General features: G+C 40.1%; 1 protein-coding gene across 2 annotated transcripts in view; it reads right to left on the reverse strand.

Moving 5' to 3' along the window:
• Positions 1-10353, reverse strand: part of LOC133168433 (roundabout homolog 1-like) — a 45459-nt gene extending 35106 nt beyond the window's left edge. For both annotated transcript variants that reach the window (XM_061299999.1, XM_061299998.1), the window contains exon 1: positions 9868-10353. In XM_061299999.1, coding sequence (XP_061155983.1) covers positions 9868-9928 — 61 coding nt within the window. In that variant the 5' untranslated portion in view covers positions 9929-10353. The remainder of the gene's footprint in view (positions 1-9867) is intronic.
• Between the last annotated feature and the right edge of the window lie 9050 nt (positions 10354-19403).

The following is a 19403-nucleotide window of genomic DNA, read 5'->3' on the forward strand; positions in this document are numbered from 1 at the left end:
CAGCAGGCTTTACGATATCGGCAAATATCGTATCGTCGTTCTTTACATCGATATTATATCGTATCGTGACAAAACCCGCGATTTACACACCTATCGATTAAGTCTCGATGTTTTACTTTGTTTTTGCTCATAACAGTTTATTCCTTAATCTCACAGGACTGGTAAACCTTGCTGGAAGGATGCATACAAATGATTATGCATTATTTAAAACTTTTGGAAATGTAATATTTTTGCCATGGAGTAAAAAAGTCATGCAAATGAGGCTCAAGTGACAAACCTACAAAATAAGGAATAATTTAAACCTGTTGTCTTTCAAATGGGAGACACTAAATCAAATGAGGTTCCACTGGCAATGGATCACATTTTCCTCCCTCACCCCCCTACACTGCTCTAACAAAGGAATAAACAAGGCTACCCCTGTGGTCTCTTGTCCCTGTTTACGGCACACATGCTTCTTTCCTTGTTCTTAATTGTGCTGGGCTGCTGCCTGTGGGTTTTAGCAGCTCCCTAAGCTCTCTGGCTACACAGACAGGCAATATCAGCCCGCCACAAGTGGGGGGGGGGGTCTCACAAAATCAGGCCTTATCTGTAAAGGGCCAGCAGCCAGCGGCAAAATCAGTATGCAAAAACATGCACACAGATGCACAATTGAGTACATGCATATACAAGGAAGGTCATTTGTAGCACCTGTGCCCTGACAAGTACAGTAAGTTGTTTCTTTTTAACTCAGTCATGCCTGAGGCAACAATGTTGGCTTAAAGTTCTAGGGAGCGGCAAGAAAAGAAGCGTAACGGGGAGAGCAGTGTTTGGGCTGAGTGGCAAAGAGGTGGGTGCAGAGATACTCAAAAGTCTGATAAAATGTACAACTTTGCTGCATTGCTTTTTATTAGTGTAGGCTGGGTGAATATTCGTGGGGAGGAGACGAAATTAGCTGATAAAGGGTCAAGGCAGAATCTTAGAAACAACAACACACGAGCACTGAGATCATGGCAATAACAAGGGAGACATGTTAATGTAATTTTCTAGCATGTTGGTGGTCTGGGCTCGACCCACCCCAGTGAAACTTGGAGAATAACACTGCGTGTATTTATACAGTATGGAAGAAGAGTACCATGTGACCGAGCCAAAGTGAAGTTATTGCGTTGAGGTCACAAAAACTGTCAGCTCAAGATGAAGAATCCCACAAGGCCTAACGCTTCAGACGTGGTGTCTGACACGGATGCACGCAGTTCCCCAAAATAACTAAGTGTTTTACAGCTGGTGGTTTGGAGAGGACACTAAAAAGGCTGGATCCTGGAGACTTAAAACCTCGCAGATCATTTGCAGCAGAGCCCCAGTTGTGGGGATGATAAATCCCAGCCTGGGGCAACGTGGGATTATTACCTGAACTCGAGTACCAACGCCACCCTGGAGGACTCCAATAAACTATGTTCAAAATGTTTTGTTGAGGACATTTTGCCTGAGGAGAAGTAATTTAATTTTCTTTTGTAGTCACAATGGGATGGACATTGGCTCCAAATCCGCATTTCCTAAGAGAAAGACAAAGATTTCCATATTCTAGCTAGTCAAGATCCTTATTTTAAAAAAAGTAACGTTTTTTTTATTTTGACAATAAAACGGGCAATTAATGTTTTTTTATCATGATTTTCAGTGTCTGTTTTTCATGTCTCGTCTACTTCTTTCAGTTTGTCCACCTGTTCTCGTCGGCCGTTTTTTTTGTGTCAACCAATCGGAGACGTCCTGTCAGATCTTGCCCAGGCGTGTTTGGTTTCTCATCAGTTTTGTTTGTATATATAGCTCCTTGCTTTCATTCAGTTCAAGTTGGTTAGTGATGCTGTTTCTGTCATGTCATGTTGTTCTTTTTATGCCATGATTCCTGTGGAGTGATTGCTTTCATTCAACCACAGTACACCCTACCATGTTGGTTGCAGCAGGAATGTAAGTCTGAACAACCAGCAAAAATTATAAATGCAGAAAGGAGCAGAGACTTCTGAATGCATATGTCGTGGTAATAATGTAGAGTTAAAAATAACATCATGCCACAGATTTAAACTCAAAATATTGTTTGAGTGACAGCTGGCACAGAGAGACTTTTAAGATTACTTGAGGGATTCAGTTAAGACAACTGACAAAGCTTAAAAACAAAAAAATCCACAGCCAGAGGACTTGGACTGGCTCTGCTTGGTCATGTTCAATACTGAATCCTTTCAAAAATGTGGAATAAACAAGCAATGTATATTGTATGCTGAAAGATGCTGCAAGGCAGATTTTTCTTGCCCCTGAACAGAGCTAGTCTCTATTTAACAGTCATGACCTGTGTTGTGATGAACATTAATAAACAACGGGGAAAAATGTAAACACACATTGTGCTAACATGAATTTGTTGCTTGACTCAAACCTTGAAGACATGCACTTCAATCATTCACTCTTCAATTTGTGAGGCAAAACAAGGGGAAGCCAATAAATTCCAGAAATTCTTTCCCAGGTGGTATAAACTGCAATTTAGTTAAACAATTAAACACTGTCATTCACAAATGTCAGGGTGGTCGGTAAGAGCCGTCTACAGACACGCTTCTTGGCAACAATTGAGCCTTCCAAAATTGCATTCATGGAAGAGCTTTTTAATCTGGGTTCATCAATATTTCTCTCCCCCTGGCATGCAGACTTTTAATAACACAATGGCCAATACAAACGTCCCTGGAGATGAAAGGCAAGGTCATGGACATGATAACAACTCCCATTACTGTAGTGCAAAGCCAGATGTTGAGTAAACCAAGTGAACATGTAAGCAGAAATGATATACAAACTGGGCATACTGCAGATGTGTAATTTTATGATGATTCAAGTCTTGTAACATTTTTTTCTTTTTCACAGTGTTGTTAATACAAAAATTATTACCGGGGAAAAGAGGAAGGAATGAAATACTTGAATTGCCATCTGTTAAATGTTCACTGGGAAGGTAACATGCAATTAGGTCCCCAGGGCAGAATCAGACAAGAACACTGCTGGTACGTGATAAAAATCTGAGCCAACTAGGTCAACGGCATACTTAAAGAACAGAATCAATCCATCAAGCATATTTTGTACCTTACTTCCAATTCCTTATGCATAAACAAGATGCAGAGGGTGCAACCTCCCGCTGTTCACCACTACCAGGAGGCCAGCAGTGAAGCTGACATGCTTCTCCTCACTCCATTAAATGTACAATGGAAAGTCCGGTTTCTGCTTTTGTCATTGGGTTTTTCTCAAGCAGAGCTAAAAGTCAGACTTCCAGTGACGGACGCAGACATTGAAGTGGCCCATGTGTATTTTCTAAGAAATTGGACATTTAACAGTGTACTTACTCTGAAATGAGAGAATCACTTTAATGACGTGCATGATGTGATTTGTCCTCCTGGAGTGTGATTGTCATTTCCCCATCGTCACCATTTAAACAAGATTTTTTTTCTTAACAAATTCAATTAATACATTATTTCTATTAGATTTAAATGGTGTCATTGTGTGATGTATGGGAACATCTGGATGACCTCAATTCATTTTTGGACTTAATTAAGCCTCTGGTAGAAGCAACCCAGATGTGAGTAACTGTCATGATGACTCAATAGAGCGAGACTTTCCTCAGTGAGTCTGAAAGATGTCAAATCCTGTCTGGATTGTTAATTTTCATCAGGACATTGTTGTCCGTTTATTTGTGCTGGAATAGTGGTATCGGGTGCTTTGTATTGGTAACAATGAATATTCATATGAAACAAAATTCATTCAACTAGATGAGATTTAACTTTGCGGCGAAAGATTTGGCCTACATGACTTCAGCCTGGTGCTTCATTTTTAGATGGCATACAGAATGTGTGGGGTGGTTTACCCTCCACAACCTCCTTATTACATGCTGGAAGAAGAAGCAACGCTGCCACAGCAATAAAGTAGTGCAGAAGAAACTGATGTCAAGAGTTCAGCAAGGATGAGAAATGGCTGCTGGAAGTCCATCATATGCTGACCTTTCTTCCACAACAAACCTGCTTGTGTCAATCAGTTCCTCTGAGCAAATACTGTTCAAAATGTGGACGTACAAATTGCTTTTCACCCCCCCCCCCCCACCTCACTCGTATGATGGGATTGAAAAGATCCTTTTTTTTCTCTCTTTTTACAGAAAAGACCACAGCCATTTCAAACCATTACTATTAAAACTCTCAACTTTCAAAAAGGTCTGCAAGAGGGTGATAAAATTATATGGCCAGACAGTAATCTGGGAATATATTATGCTTGTGTGCTTAAATGTGTTTTATTTGGCTGGATTGATTGGGGCCAGAAGGGGAAATAGTGGTTCTGACGAATGCAAGTTGGTAGTTGCTGACCAAATGGGAAAGAAAAACAAAAAATAAAGACATGTGAGTCCTAAAATAATATGGAGTTGATCAGCCAACAGATTGCACTTGCCTATGGTACCTTTGATTTTTTGGAAGTGCAGCATCCAAAGTCCAGTCACTAAAATGAGTCACGATTGTTGGATGGCCTTCTGCCAGCGGTTATCACCTTGATGCAGCCATGTGATAAGCGCCCCAAGCACAATGATTATCTAAACTTGCCATGATTGGCAACATTTCCCAGATGGACCCGGAGGGACTCTCAAGTAAGGGGTCGTAAACTTGCATCCAATTTAAAAATTGTTGGCAACAGTTGATGTTGATGATTTCATTCATTGATATCTCAAATGTAACAAAATAATTGAGTTAATTAGAAGCTGTAGGCAGATTTCATTTTAATTGGCCAGCAAAATGAAGAGATGATTGGAAGGAGCTTTAAACAAATGAAAACAGAAATGACTGCTGGTAGTTTGGATGATTGGAGGTGAAGCTTTCCGGAGTCAGATAAACTACGGGGACAAAAAGTCGAGTAGATTAATGGACTGCCTCCAGTTTTCTTTTTAATCTTTTGGTTCTTATTTTAAAAATCTGCACGTGGGGTAATTGCAATAATTCCAGCCACATATGTCTGTCAAAGACAACACAGCTCATCCAGACACTGATGCAATTCCCCTTCACTTCTTTTCCAATTTACCCACCTCATTAACCTGAAGCAGTTTATTTCAATCATGTGGAATTTTAATTGCTTGTCTTTCCACTCAACTTAGTTGACTGAAGGCTCTTGGCTCTAAACCATAATTCAGCTTTCTGTTCTTTTGATTGAAATTTCTATAAATGAGTCAATGTCAAAAGCACACGCTGACGGCTTTACCTCAGAAAATACTTGGCTCTTCAATGCCCTTAATCAAAATAAAGCATGACCCCTTGATAATGCATTATTGCCTATTGTGCTGTATTTACATTAATACCCTGCTTTCAAATCTACTAATAATACACAATCATCACTTCATAAGCTTTAGTCTTGCCTGAATTCAAGTGAATTCAAAGCTATACCATCTAACAATGGCTCTAATTAAATGCATTATGGTTATTCTCTCTGTGAGAGAAGCTCTGGTGGGAAAAAGACTTTTTATCCCGCAATCTTGCCACATAGTGCTTTGAACATTGTCAGTAATGACAGACGAATTGAAGAGGAAAGATGAGAAGGATGGAAGGGATGGCAGAGAGATGAGCTGCACGACTCATGTGCTCCCTTTCTAATAGTAATCCATTAGGGTTCCCTTTTTTTTTTTTTGCAATTAATTTGTGCCGACTTAAATGATTTGTGAGTCTGCATCCACCTCTGATGCGAGAATGTGTCCTCTTGCATTTTGCTGTGAAAGTGAAAATAGCGTGGAAGATTTTCCACAAAGCATATTGATGGTATTGATTATAGAACGCTCCACTGGAAAAGAGATGGTTCACACAGATGTAACCTCAAGAAGCATCTCTGAGGTCATACTATTTCCATGACCTTTAAAGCTGTCTTTTCAAAATATTCATTCGCTTGACGTCTGTTAAAAGCCACATCCTAGAGAAGCAGAGAATGCATTCCGAGAGCACCTCAATCATCGCCAGATTCTCTTCAATCATACATGTACAACTTGCAGGGTCAAAGGGGTACAACATTTTGTTCCCATTTGAGGAATAACCACACATTAGAAGTCACTTGAACTACTTCAAAACACATGGCTATGAAAGCCTTGAATTATCCACACAAGTCGTAAATATAGAAATATAAAACCAGAAGTGTCTTTGGGAATTGAAAAAATAAAAAGTCTTAAGACGGTGTTTGCAGACTACTTAAAATAATCAAATTTGTCTAATTTTAATGTGATGACAAGTAATTATTTTTTATGGATGTGTATTTTGAAATACTTACATGCATAGATCAGAACTTTGACCAAAATGCTTTTCCTCTTCTTCCACAGACAAATGATGGACGCAAACGGAATACTACAGGTGTAGGAGGTTCCCTTAGGCAAGGAACCGACAACTCTCAGCATGGCAGGCAGTAATCGATCCCATTCAAAATTGGGAGTTATGTGTGTGTGTCGGAGTGTATGTGCATGCCTTTGTGCAAGTGTGATGACCTGTGAACTTGAACACCCGCCCCCTTACTCTCACAAGGGTTGGCAATCGTGCTTAGACTCCACAAAGCGTTGCAGGAAACCATCACAGATTTCCATAAGAGTCAAAAACACTTGGATAGCAAGCTGAGATAACATCATTCCAAATGCATGAATGCATATTCATTCTCAACCAAATACTGATATCCACTTGGGTTCGACAAAATTTCATGCATTATCGTTTGTATAATAACGAGAAAATTTGATGACGATTCCATCCGATACGCCAAAATGAGTCCTCATCGGTTACAAAGATATCCCATATCATCCACAGAGGGAGAAAAAAAAGGCCTCATTAGCCGAAAGCCTCAGCTCATCACTGTCAACTCAGGAAAGACCCCGGAGAGTCTTGTTACCTTGGGAGAGGCTACGAGAAGGTAGTTCCCTCCAATCAGGCTATCATTACTCGAGGTCCAGCCTTCTGTAACAAGTGTCATGTCAATATGTTGGTCAACCTCTAGCAGCCAAGAGTGTCAGTTGCCAAAACTGGAAGAGTAATAAGCCATGTCAACCCAAAACCGGTTTACTACCAATTCCAGTCAGCCCGATGTCTCCAGCAGTTTGTACTCATCCAATTCCATTATGAAAAAAAAAAAACACGCTGGCAAAATGGCAAGCGGACTGTAGCTCATTGTAACGGAGTAAAATTTATTGTTTATATTATTCATTGTATTCATGTCAAAACAAAAAGTCAGTTGCCAAACTACTCTGACCAGAGCGTTTTCACCCCCCAAAAAATATTGGATAATTGTAATGAAATAAAGGTCGCTTTTAACCACTCATCTATGTCCATGTACTGCCCAAGTTTTGTTGAGATTGATATTTTCTTCCAAGTATTGAAGCGATCAAAACATAACCTCTGGCAGAAAATCATTCCTAATGGTACTGTGATGATAACTTTCCTTCCTTCCTCTGCTCTGATTCTTCTTCTTCTACTTGTTTTTATTTGGCCTAATAGCAGCTTCATCTCAGCAATCAAACTCAATTGAAGAGCAAAATGTGTTGTACAGGCGTGTTGAGAGCTATTTCTGAGTCCTAACCACATCCTGATTCCAAAACATGACATTTTCTGTAATACGTAAAAAGAGCAAAGGTGAGAAAATGCTCCCATGTTTTAAAAGCATTTGTTTGGGCCTTTTTTTTTGCTCAAGGGCAGCATTTCAATTTTGGAATAATTGTAACGTCTACTGGTAAAAAGCTGTCAACAGGGAAAGCACATAATGGCACATTGATTTCCACCTTGTTTCAAAAGCTATGTTTACAGACCATCCAAACAAAGCAGGTGAAATAGCATGGCTAGTCACAGCATCACTCTGGGGATGTATAATTAAAATGTGCGGGACAAACGCACATGGGCACAAGTGCATGTTTGTTTGTTTTTTTAATGATGGCCATTTAGACTGTTATGTATCATCTGGCATCCATTACTGGTGGTAGCTTTATAAAGCCAGAGATTAAACTCCCAAAGTAATTCCAGGTGGCCTGTCACGGCACAACAGAAATACTTAACCTCACACTTTAAGAGCTCAGTGTTATAATATTACAAACAACTTTCAACATGATGCACAAATACAATGCATACTGGCAGTTCTAAGAATTGACTGCTGTTTTCTAATATCGGTGATCTGTGCTACAAATGGATTTTTCCGAGTTGATCAGTGAATGTTTGTAATACTCGAAATGCTTTATTCCAAAGAAGAATCTCACGAGAAGCCAAAATGTTAGTTTATTCATTGCTCAATATTATTGAGTCGTTCCTGTAGGGCATGACTTTCATGTCAGGCATCTTCAGCTGAATAAATCAATAGAATTACCAGCTTGTTGCCGACGGTTTCGTTAATTTTGAAGTAAGCGCATCTTCGAACAGGGCTGAAAAACAGATCTGAGGTCTGTTTCAAGAATAACTGGCAGAACATGAAAGAAGAATGACTTATGGAGAGAACTGCTGGAGCTCTCATAGTAAAGGTCTGTGGTCGGTGCGGTGAGACCAAAATTTGTCAGTTTGGAATGGTAAAGACAACAAAGCGGAAACCTGTTGTCGTGGGGTTTATTTTTGAGCTCTTGATGTGGAGAAGGTCTGCATTTTGTGTCTGGCTACATTGGAGTCACAACAAACATGGTCAGAAGAGCTCAACCTCACAATAGAGGCGCTGTTGTCGCCTTTTATTGCGCAATGGTATGCAAATCAAACCATTCCGTATTAACCTACAGCCATTGTGAAGTTGATAAATCCGTACAGTTCTACAATAGCTGCACTAAATAAACCCATCAGTCAATGTCTGACATTTACGGTGAATGAATGAATGAATGATATTGACAGCTGTCTTTGTCTGTGCGGACAAAGTAAGGCAGGTGCAAACAAAACATTTGGATTTTTTTTCCCCTCTCTCTACTTTTTGGGTGACCATGAACTTTATTTTTACCACATTTTGGAATAAAAAATGATCTGAACATTAATTTGATGCGTTCTACTTTTTCTGTACACTAGGACACCGTGTTACATGACTCTTATGCACTATATATGCTTTAATGCCAAAGCAGTATATATGTAGAAGTAAGTCCTTTCATATTACAACTAACTCGCCAGCTTTGCATCTGCATCACCAGATTTCCATTTGCATCCCTAATAATGTGACTTTTTACAGTCTACTACATGCCACACAAAGGTGACACACCCATTCTGTATGTCTACCGATAAAGCACAACACAATCTCAAATAATGAGCAGGTAACCTTGTTGTTATTGTTAAGCGTCCTTTAGGGTAGGTAGCCCCTTGAAGATTTTCTTTCTTGTAATGAGCCCATCTGCAGAACGAGTGACAGTGCACAAGGGCCTCATTTCCCATCCAGTTAAAATACCAGACATGTACTGGTTTGACTGGTGGGACTGTTCCAGTGCAGTCTTCCTCATTAACCGACAGCTCCTGTGCCGCATACGCCCACTGAGGGCTGAAGATGGTAGGCAGCTACACACATGCCAACGCTCTTATGCATAAAACCTACTTTCGCATAAATCCTCTCCCCCATTTTGACACCTATTATGGCAATTAACTTCCCCGGGTGAGATAAGAGCTGAATAAAAGAGGCTTACAAGAGATACCTATATGTACAGGAAATGGATACTAGGGAACACTTGAGGGCACACTTAGTGATGGGAAAAAAAGAAAAGAAAAAAGAAAAACACAGGTGTGTATATAGTACAACTTGCATCCACACTGGTACCTTCCACCTTCTTATCTGAACAAACTTGGAAATGGTCAAACAGTTACATTTTCAATCTACCATCTGCATCTCATCATAGCCCCTTTCACGTTGCCTTAGAATAAAATAAGAACATACCTGAACAAAGGTGCAGAAATGCCAAAAGCCAATAAATCCCCTTGGAACGGGCAGGCATCATTCAAAGAAGCAGCAGTCGGAGTATTCCAGACTTTGAATGCGCGTTGTGGTTACACTTAGTTCTTCTAAATCCGAACTTGTGAGCCCGAGTTGCTGTCAGGCTTGGTCGAATTAAAGAGTCTCAGAGACACTCCTCACGGAGAGATGCCCGCTTAAAGTTCAGATGAATTCTCGATGAAGTATCCCACTCGAGACAAAATAGGGGGCTTTCTCCACGCGGCTCCTCACTTCGGACCGGCGACGGCAACTTCACCGCATCCATCGCCTGAGTCCAATCGGCATTTCGCGCAAGTAGGAAATGACCTAATAGAAATATTGTGGCAAGCACTTTTTAGCGAGGTTTCAATGTGGAGCCCGTGCACGCCAGACTGCTGCAAAAGTGGAAGCGGCGTTGGTTGGGTGAGACGCTTGTGCGTCTGCGTCAGTGCGCACACGAGGAGAAGTGGGCTCGGATTTTACCGCTGCTGCTCAGGAGATTCCACCCTTGACTACCCACGATTACTAATTTGTAGCACTTAAAAAGTGCCAATATTTAATAAATATTTGGTAAGAAGTGCTCACTGTGGATATTAAACGATTTCATTCAAGTGCGAGGATGGGGGTTGACTTTTTTGTCATTTTTAATCATGCTTGAAATGTCAATTATTTGCACAATATATCCATGTTGCTCAAATGTGAACCTTTTAATCAAATAAACTAATAATTTATTACCAGTGGTCTCTTAACCCCAAAGGGGCTGTAATTTAAACCATTTGTGGACCAGCTCATGTTGTAGTGTAGGGGAGAAGGGGTCATCATAATGAGCCAGCCAGCAGCATTGTTTTTTTTGTTTTTTTCAAGATGACCAAAAATCGATTCACTTCTCACCCCCTGACCTCTCAGCGTGCCATTGGGGAAATTAGATATGAATGGAATTGCATTACAGTTGTGATGCTGCTGAACATTTCACGCCACGAAATGACACATGTTGACGAAACCGTCACACGCTGAATCCAAACAGTGCATATTTAAATGAGGAAAGTTATTTTTCACTGTAACTAGAGCAAATACCCAGCAAGCGCTCAGAATATTATTGTCAAAATGTAAGCACGCCCCCTAGAGGATGAAAAGACGCAGTGCGGAAACCATCATGTGCCTATATCGCCTCAACAACAGGTGCCGCAACAAAAGAAGGTCACGTGAATTCTGACAAATATTTAGACCATTGCTCACATTTCAAAGCAGTGGAATATTTTCCAGGAATAGATGGTGAAAATATTGTCACAAAGACATGCCTGTTTTCATGGCAACACAAAGCATGCAAGGGCAAAGCCAGAGACTGAGAACTGTTTTTCACTTCAAAATAAATATTAGGATGACAAATATCTCATACGTTTTCACTCTATAATGGAATGTGCATTGTTGCATGTGCATTTAACTCATAAATGCAGATGGTTATGATTAATCGAAGGCAGTCTGCCTTCCCCATTTCATATCTCTGTCAATTCATTGGGTTTTTCAGTTTGTTTCACTCATTCATAGCTTTGCCTGTCTGTCACTGCACATCAATGCGGTTACTCTGCATCATACAAAGCCCTGTATGAATGAGAAACAACCTTCACGTTCTTCACCCAAATCACAGCAGTGGAATCTGATGCAATAGCTAGCTGCATCTCTTCTTCTCTCTGTCTCTCGAAATGAGCAGCTTGGTAACCAGTCTCATTCCACTCTTTAAAGAATGAAGAGCCTTTCATGTCCTTACAGTCTCGCTGCCGTGTTTTTTTTCTTTTTCTTCTGGCTGGAGCATAAAGACTCACATTTTTTGAGGGAAAAAAATGTTTTTCATCTTGAAAGGAGAAAAAGGGAGATCAAAACTATTTCATCAACCATGAGAAATAGCCAGTACAAGCTTCAATTTAGATGCAGTCTTTTTAGATACTTGCATGCCTGGTAATAGTGCTATAGTATGTCACTTTTTTCATATTACAAATTAATTTGGAGAAGTACAGTGACAGCACATCTGTCTCTCGAATAAGCGGTATCGGGTTTGAATTCCATGATTTCATGGGCTTTTTCCAAGTAGGGTTAGGGTGAAGTCAATGCCACATTATTAGTTGTGTGCCTTCCATCTCACTGTTTTCTTGCAAAATAATTCACATACCCTCCAAGAATGTCTCAGACCACGTTTTTGTTCTTTGAGTTTGAAATTCTTATTACATCTATTTTGAAGGATTCCAATAATCCGGAGAATAATATTAGAAGCGGACATATTTTTGCGGGGCGTACCATTGTTGTGCAAATGCTTGTCTCGCGGCACAATGGGGGGCCTTTGTTGGCTTTAGACAAAACGCTGGATGTGTCCAGCTGCTTAACTGTTATTAAGCTACATTGTCTGTCAGCACATGAAAACAAAGTCCCATTCCTAGAAATTGGGGTCGCCGTTATAGCTTACAGTGGTCTAGAATTATACACCCATTACTCGAACCTCTGCTTGTGCATATTTCTGACATTTTCTGTGATTTAATAGATCATTGGTTAATGCTTCAAAACAAGTTATTATGTAAATGATGCAGATGGACCCAAATGTTGTCAATATTAAAGAGCTTGTACTGGACAGTACCTTTGTATCCATAGCTGCTGTCTTGGTCTGCTGCAGGTTGCATTTCAGGTTTTGGGGTGATTACGTCACGGTTTCGTCTGTATTTATCTGTTTGGAAATGAATCACATTGTCACTGTCTTTCATTTTTACATACTTGTCTCTTAAAAAATTAAATAAAAAATGCATAAATAAAAGTCAGATACGTGAAGCGAGGAGCAGGTTTTGGATGTAAAAGTGACAGTAACAGTCTACTGTAGCTAGGGCTTGTTTCTTTTCAACCGCTAGAGGGCAGTATAACTGCATCGACCAACAGCTGTTCTGTTTCGAAGGATGGCGTTCCTCTTCCTCATCTTAGAAACTATTTGATGCACCTCTTGTATTGGTTCTAAACTAAATGTGCATGTAGCTGATGCTGAGCTGAAGGTATTTCAACTTTGCTTTCATTATATAATGTGAAAAGAGCTAGCCATTATTTCAACTATAATTAAAGGTTTAACACATCCTAGGTCTAATGAGTAATTTGATGAGACACGAGCACATGTACTTGCTCATCGGAACAATTTCTTACCTGACAAAATGTCCACAGCACTGCCGCACCCCACTCGCTCGACACCAAGCATGCTGATGAGAATGAATGTGGTGGCAAGTGCCAGCATGATTCCTGGCTCTGCCTTTAATTGGGACTTAATGCACCTAGAATCAAACACATTTGAATAATTAGCGAGAAATATGTGGTAGCATTTGCAAACAATCTCTACAATTTTTAAGAACCATTTGAGTGATTACAATGTCACGACGCAAATGCTTCACACCACCAATCCTGCTGCTATGCACCATGCAAAGCCATGCTCTTTGAGGAAGAGGGATGGGCTTCCTTCTAAATCCCGCACAGCATGTAGTCAAATTGTGATGCTTTCTTCTTGAGTCTGAGCACGTCCTTACGAAGTGAGAAAATGAAGATTACTGCAGTTTCAGGGTTAACTCCAGTATCTTTGCTTGACCCTGCAAGTATGCCGTAAATCAAACAGTCTGCACATTTGAACGAAAATGAGAGCTGCTTTTATCAAGATATTATTACACAATTGTGCTTTCATACAGCTCTGACCAGGTGTCCCTAATGATGTGGTTGGTGAATTTTAACTCCCAATCCAAGATCAAGTAAAATCCACATCCTTCCCATTTCCACCCGGTCCTTTACAGAGAAACTTAACAGCAGAAATAATAAGTCGGTTCTTCTGATCAGCCATCTGTGCTACAAAAAGCCTTGCAACTGTTCCCGTCTGTCCGATGGTCAGCCAGATTCCCGGGATGTCTTGGCGCCCACCGCCCACCATCATCATGTGCCACTTTAATTGTTCTGCAAAATGAACGTCCACAGCCAGAACTACAAATATGCCAAAACACTTGAGCAAAAAAGTGTCCACCCATTGACAAGGAGAGACCATAATTGTTTTGGAGGTGTAAGCAATGCCACAAAGTAGCTGTAAGCAGTTTGTATCCATACAAATGTGTTGCATAGCTCAAACACAAGTCTCGCTATAGTCTGAGTCTGGTTAATGAGATTGTGTGGAGTCTTGTCAACGAATGTAGCGGTGTGGCATATCAGCATGCTCGACACGTCAATGAAAGAATCTCATAAAGATGCTTTGAGGCAGAAAGAATAATATCCAGCAGCTATACCATATTCAGTATCAATGATATTAATATTCAGGACTACTGTCTCGAAAAAAATCTGCATGTAATATTTGAGCGAGGGATATTGCATTTTGCAGACTAGTGAAAATTAAATGTGATAGCAACATTATTGCATTATTTTGTTAAAGAAAATGCATCATATGGGAAATACAGACAGAAGAATGCCAGAATTGTTGTAAATACCAGTAGAATTTCTGATATACCTCTCACATGACTCTTATTATTCCATGCAGGTGTACCTAATACAGTGTCCAATAACTTCAAAGGCTCCCTGCTGAAATATATAACAATATCTGTTAGACTCATCTTCTCGCGCATTGGAGCGAGGGGCAAGCCTTCCGATCAAAGGTGACGGGAGAGCTGATTTCTTTCCTCCCTCCGACTGCTGGGGACTAATCACAGCTCACCATCTAACATATTGTCAATAAGAAAGAGCAGAAGCTCCTCTTGTAACACTGCAGACAGATCACAATACTCCAGCAAGCAGGAGAGCGTGACCAGAATCAGCTTCAGGTGCACCCCAACCCCCTCTCTGAGCGCGCAACAGCCGATAGATAGGCCATCTTCACTTGCATCCAACTTGCTTTTGTGCGGGCGCTGATAATATTCCCCATAGAAAATGATACAGGTTGTACGTAGAAACATGAGTAGCATTTGTAGGATGACATTATTCATCCCACATCGCATGTCTGTACGTTGTGAAACCAAACATGTACCGTTTTTTTCCATGTATAATGTGCCCCATGTATAATACGCACCCTAAAAATGGCATGTCGATGCTGGAAAAAAGCCTGTACCCATGTATAATACGCACCCAAATTTTGACTCCTACTTAAGTCCGTAAACGTAAAATTATTTCAGAAAAAAGATCATCTTTGGGAACAACCGGATGTTATTCTGCCGGTCAGTATCACTGCGCATGCGCTAGCAAACTCGATAGCAAAGAAATGTTTTGGATTTGTGTAGGGTACATTGTGACAGCAAACAAGAGCATTGTGTTCGTATGGAGCGTGTTTAAAGTGAACAGCAGAGAAGAAAGGAACAATGCAAAGTGTTGTGAAATTAAATATTACCTGTCGAGAGAGAACTGAACTCTCGCTCTTTATACAGCTGATGTGTCTTGCGCATCCGTTCTGCGCATCTGTCATGGCGGCCTCCGTATGATATCAGGTTTGCGATGGAGATTAAAAAACAAACAATATTTGACAATAACACACCATCAAGGATTGCACCATCGCATCAAACGATGTGTCGTCAATTATAATTTCGAGAAAGATTTTCTTCTTCTAAAAAAAAATCAAAAATTGGACCCATGTATAATGCGCACCCCAGATTTTAGGACAATAAATTTGTTAAATTTTGCGCATTATATGGAAAAAAACGGTACTTTTATAAACGCCAGTGGATAAGTCTACACACCCCTGTTCAAATGCCAGGTATTTGTGATGTAGAAATAAGAGACCCAGATTCTGTAAATTATTTCAAAACTTTCACCTCCTTTAATCTGACCAATGACCTGTACAACTTGTTTCAGCTTAATGTCCAGCTCTATGTCCGTCAACCTTTTACTTGGCATGTTTTATGAGATCCTCATATTGGATGATGGAAACCTTCATGGTTGTCTGAACAACCGTTAACTTCTTTTTTTTTTAACCAGTCCGACTGAATGGGCTGTGAGATGTGACGTCTGAAAGCATCACCAGAGTACAGAAAGGCAGCAGGGGGCAGAACCAGGAAGTATGATTCACTGATAATTGAAGTTGGAAGAGGAGCTGCTGTGAGAAGGCAAAGCCTTGTTCTATTGAGACAAATTCAAATTTTTGATGTGAGCAAATATTCACTACGCCAACTGTCAATCAAAAACTGCAAAACAACAAACGGGTGGTATTTTGTCCAGGAATGGAGGGTGACAGATACATGTTTTCATCACTGACACGACACGTATTGGGAGTTATCAGAACAAGACAAATGGTGTTCTAAGTATGATAGGCTTCATCTGGGGCTTTGTCAGAGCTCAGTAACAAGTCATAGTCAGCTCAGCAGCCATTGTGGAGGAAGGAAATCTAGCCTGAGGGGTAAGAGATGATCCAATGAACCGGCCACAAAGGGCACTGACCTCTGGTCCCAGAAGATGAATGACCCAATATGTCAGCAGCAGATCCCAGTATAAATACAGCCTATATGTGGTGAGATGAATCTGGAGATTTTGCTGGAAATAGGAATGTGAGTGATTCACGATCACGAGCAATCTGCCTTAAAGCACAGAGTATTTTGCATTTGGAAATGGATTGATGGATGGGTGGAAACATTTTTGGATTTATGAGTCAACAGTTCCGTTGCCAGTATTGCGTGGGAGCATTTTTGGGGGTAGCAGGATGTGTTCCGTGGAATGCAATTCCAACACTTCCAAAAACCTAATCCCTTTTGGGTTTTCAAGACCACTAAAGGATTTCCTATATCAGAAGTCGAAAAAAGCAACCAAATGATAACCCTAAGAGAGACGAGCGAGGATCTTGATGAAGTTAGTGTAATTTTTTTTAATGAGTTAGAATATTCAAAGTTTCAAAACAAAATGGCCTCATTTCCTTAAACATTAACCTTAAACATGAACACATGCTGTGAAACATTTTTATAACCCTGTGAAAATAAACCAAACTTTGATTTCCTGAACAAAAATACTGATAAATACTCCAGGCATAGTTAAACATGATATCAGATATTATTTTGAAAAAATTGAGTTTTGTGGAAATGCTTTGTCACTTTGTGCACAAAACAACCAGAATGAATCTGAATTAATAGGCAAGAAAAACAATTAAAACACATATAATAATAATAATAATAAAGAGGTAACTCTAAAAAGAAAGACTCGCAACTTCACAACTTACCCTCCCAGGTGATTCCTCCAATATTACAGCTCCATTCATCAGTATAACCAAATCTGCCAGTGTGCTTCTTTCAGGCATTCAAGCATTTAACCACGAGTGTTGAAGGAGAAAAAGCAAGAAGACCTGCAAGAAGATGAGCAGGAAAATCAAAAGGAGTTGGCCATACTAAATGAAAATCCTTCCTAATCCATCTGTGATCCAAGAGGCGCTATCGGATGGGGTGCATACAAATTGCAAAGCTACCTCTGCAGCAACGTAGGTCCACTTTTTCCTCAGGGTCCTAAAGCTGTACATTTACAGAGCAGATTCTGTGGCACTAGAAACATGTTAGCTTCTGTTGTGGCTTGAACATTTTGAATTCTTTAAAAGATTCTTTAATCTTTTTAATTCAATCTAATGGAAAAAAAATATACAATAAGCCCGCTGGCATTTCTCACAATGTTGTTTTCTCATTTGCATTTAATCATGGGTTTAACAATAACTGTTTTGCATATTGGTGTTTATCCACAGATAAAGATGGTGTATGTTTTTTTTTTCCTGGTTTCCTGCAGCCATTGTTCTAATATGGATAGCCACTGCTGCACAGACTGCAGAAATGTATCCCACTGTGTTCTGCAACAAAGCAATCTTGCCACTGTCTTTTTCACCAAATTAAACTGAATGAATTTCTTTCCTTACCGCTTTGTTTTCAATTGCACTGACAAAAACATACTCAGGTTATACGCTGCAGAGCGATCATAGATAAAAGCCAGACCTTTTACGCATTTCTTCGGCTACGTGTGGGTTTGACCACAGAATTATATTTTTCTAAGTCCTCTTTTTCATGTTGGGTTTTTGCTCTCCTCCCCGATATACTAAATTGATTGAATCACTTTATAATTGATTGGGGTATTTTCTTATCGGCTAGATTTCATTGAGGAAAACGTGGCTACGATGAATGATAAATGCATCCTCTGCTGTGTAATGATGTGTGCAACAAAAGAGAAGAATTGATCTGAAAATGCACTTCGATCTAACCTCACACGCATGCGCACGTACACACAATTGATGGGCTGAAATGCGAAGAATGCTGTCTTTTTCATGTTGTCACATTCTCAGAAGCCATTGAGCAATTAAAACCCAGTCTGACCGACTTGTAAAGATGATTCAAGTAAACCGTTTATTTTTGTGTTTTTTTTTAATAGCAAGTTGAGAAGCATTCAAGAGAGCTAAATAGATTTCCCCAAAAGTACCACAGAAAATAACTACATTTAACAAATACCGACCTAGATGCTAAATTGTTTCATTATTCTTCAGTTTGAGTAGTATTTGTATGAACACCTTTTGCCTTAAATTCCTTCATCTCACTCAGCAGTCCAGTTTTGAATTAACCTGAAGTCAATAGCATGGCCATCTATCATTCTTGCCGGAGTGGGCTCGAGAGTGCTATTGGACAGATAATCATCTCGTGACGAAAGAGGCTTTTCTTTAGCAAGATTCTCGCTTAACTGGTCTGAAGTGCGTGACGATTTTTGTTTGATCACAGGGTGAAAAATGAGCAAGTCGTGGCAGTTTAACATACTGTAGTTCGGCTGCCCACAAATACTCTCATTTATTCAGGCCGAGCCCGGATTCTCTCACCCCATTAATGCAAAATGTACAGAAGGTCATGACGAGCCTGCTACTTTGACAAATAACCCAAAACCAAATGAAAAATGTCATATATTTGTTCGTCTGCTCTACACCTGGTACCTTACTAATTCATCATTTCAAATTGTTTTCATAAGGCAGGGGAAAGTTTTTCACCAAGCGGATGTGTGATGCTTCTCTCATAGTTTTAACTTTGATTTGCTTCCATATTTATATGGTAATATTCAAATCCCTATTTCCACTTCCCCTGCTTTGGTTGTGTTGACTGACACTTCTGCATTTACGCAAAAAAGCCAAACAAAGCCATTTTCATGGATGGGTCATTATACAAGAGCTGCATGGGGAATCAGTAAGAATGCAATTCAGGTGTCATTGCCCCTTTTGTAATGCGTTTCGTCTTCAGGAATTCATTTTCTCCGCAGCTTCACTTGAAAATGGCATTCTGACACCATTTACATGGAAATCACTTTGCCTCTTCATCTCTAATAGCGGCCTATGTGCAGACAGGACCTCAGAGACCTGGCCTATTAATAAGAGGAGGAAGAACGAAAGAAAGCGATGGAGTTTTCAAGGCAAAAGTCAAGGTCTGGGTGAGGATGAAGGAAAAATTTAAATGTTATGTTTGTTCAGCATGGACAGTATCCCCCTCTCTTTCACTTTGGTGTTCTTTCTCAAACACACTTGTGTG

This window comes from Syngnathus typhle, linkage group LG15 (genome assembly GCF_033458585.1).
Source record: "Syngnathus typhle isolate RoL2023-S1 ecotype Sweden linkage group LG15, RoL_Styp_1.0, whole genome shotgun sequence".
Taxonomy (NCBI): domain Eukaryota; kingdom Metazoa; phylum Chordata; class Actinopteri; order Syngnathiformes; family Syngnathidae; genus Syngnathus; species Syngnathus typhle.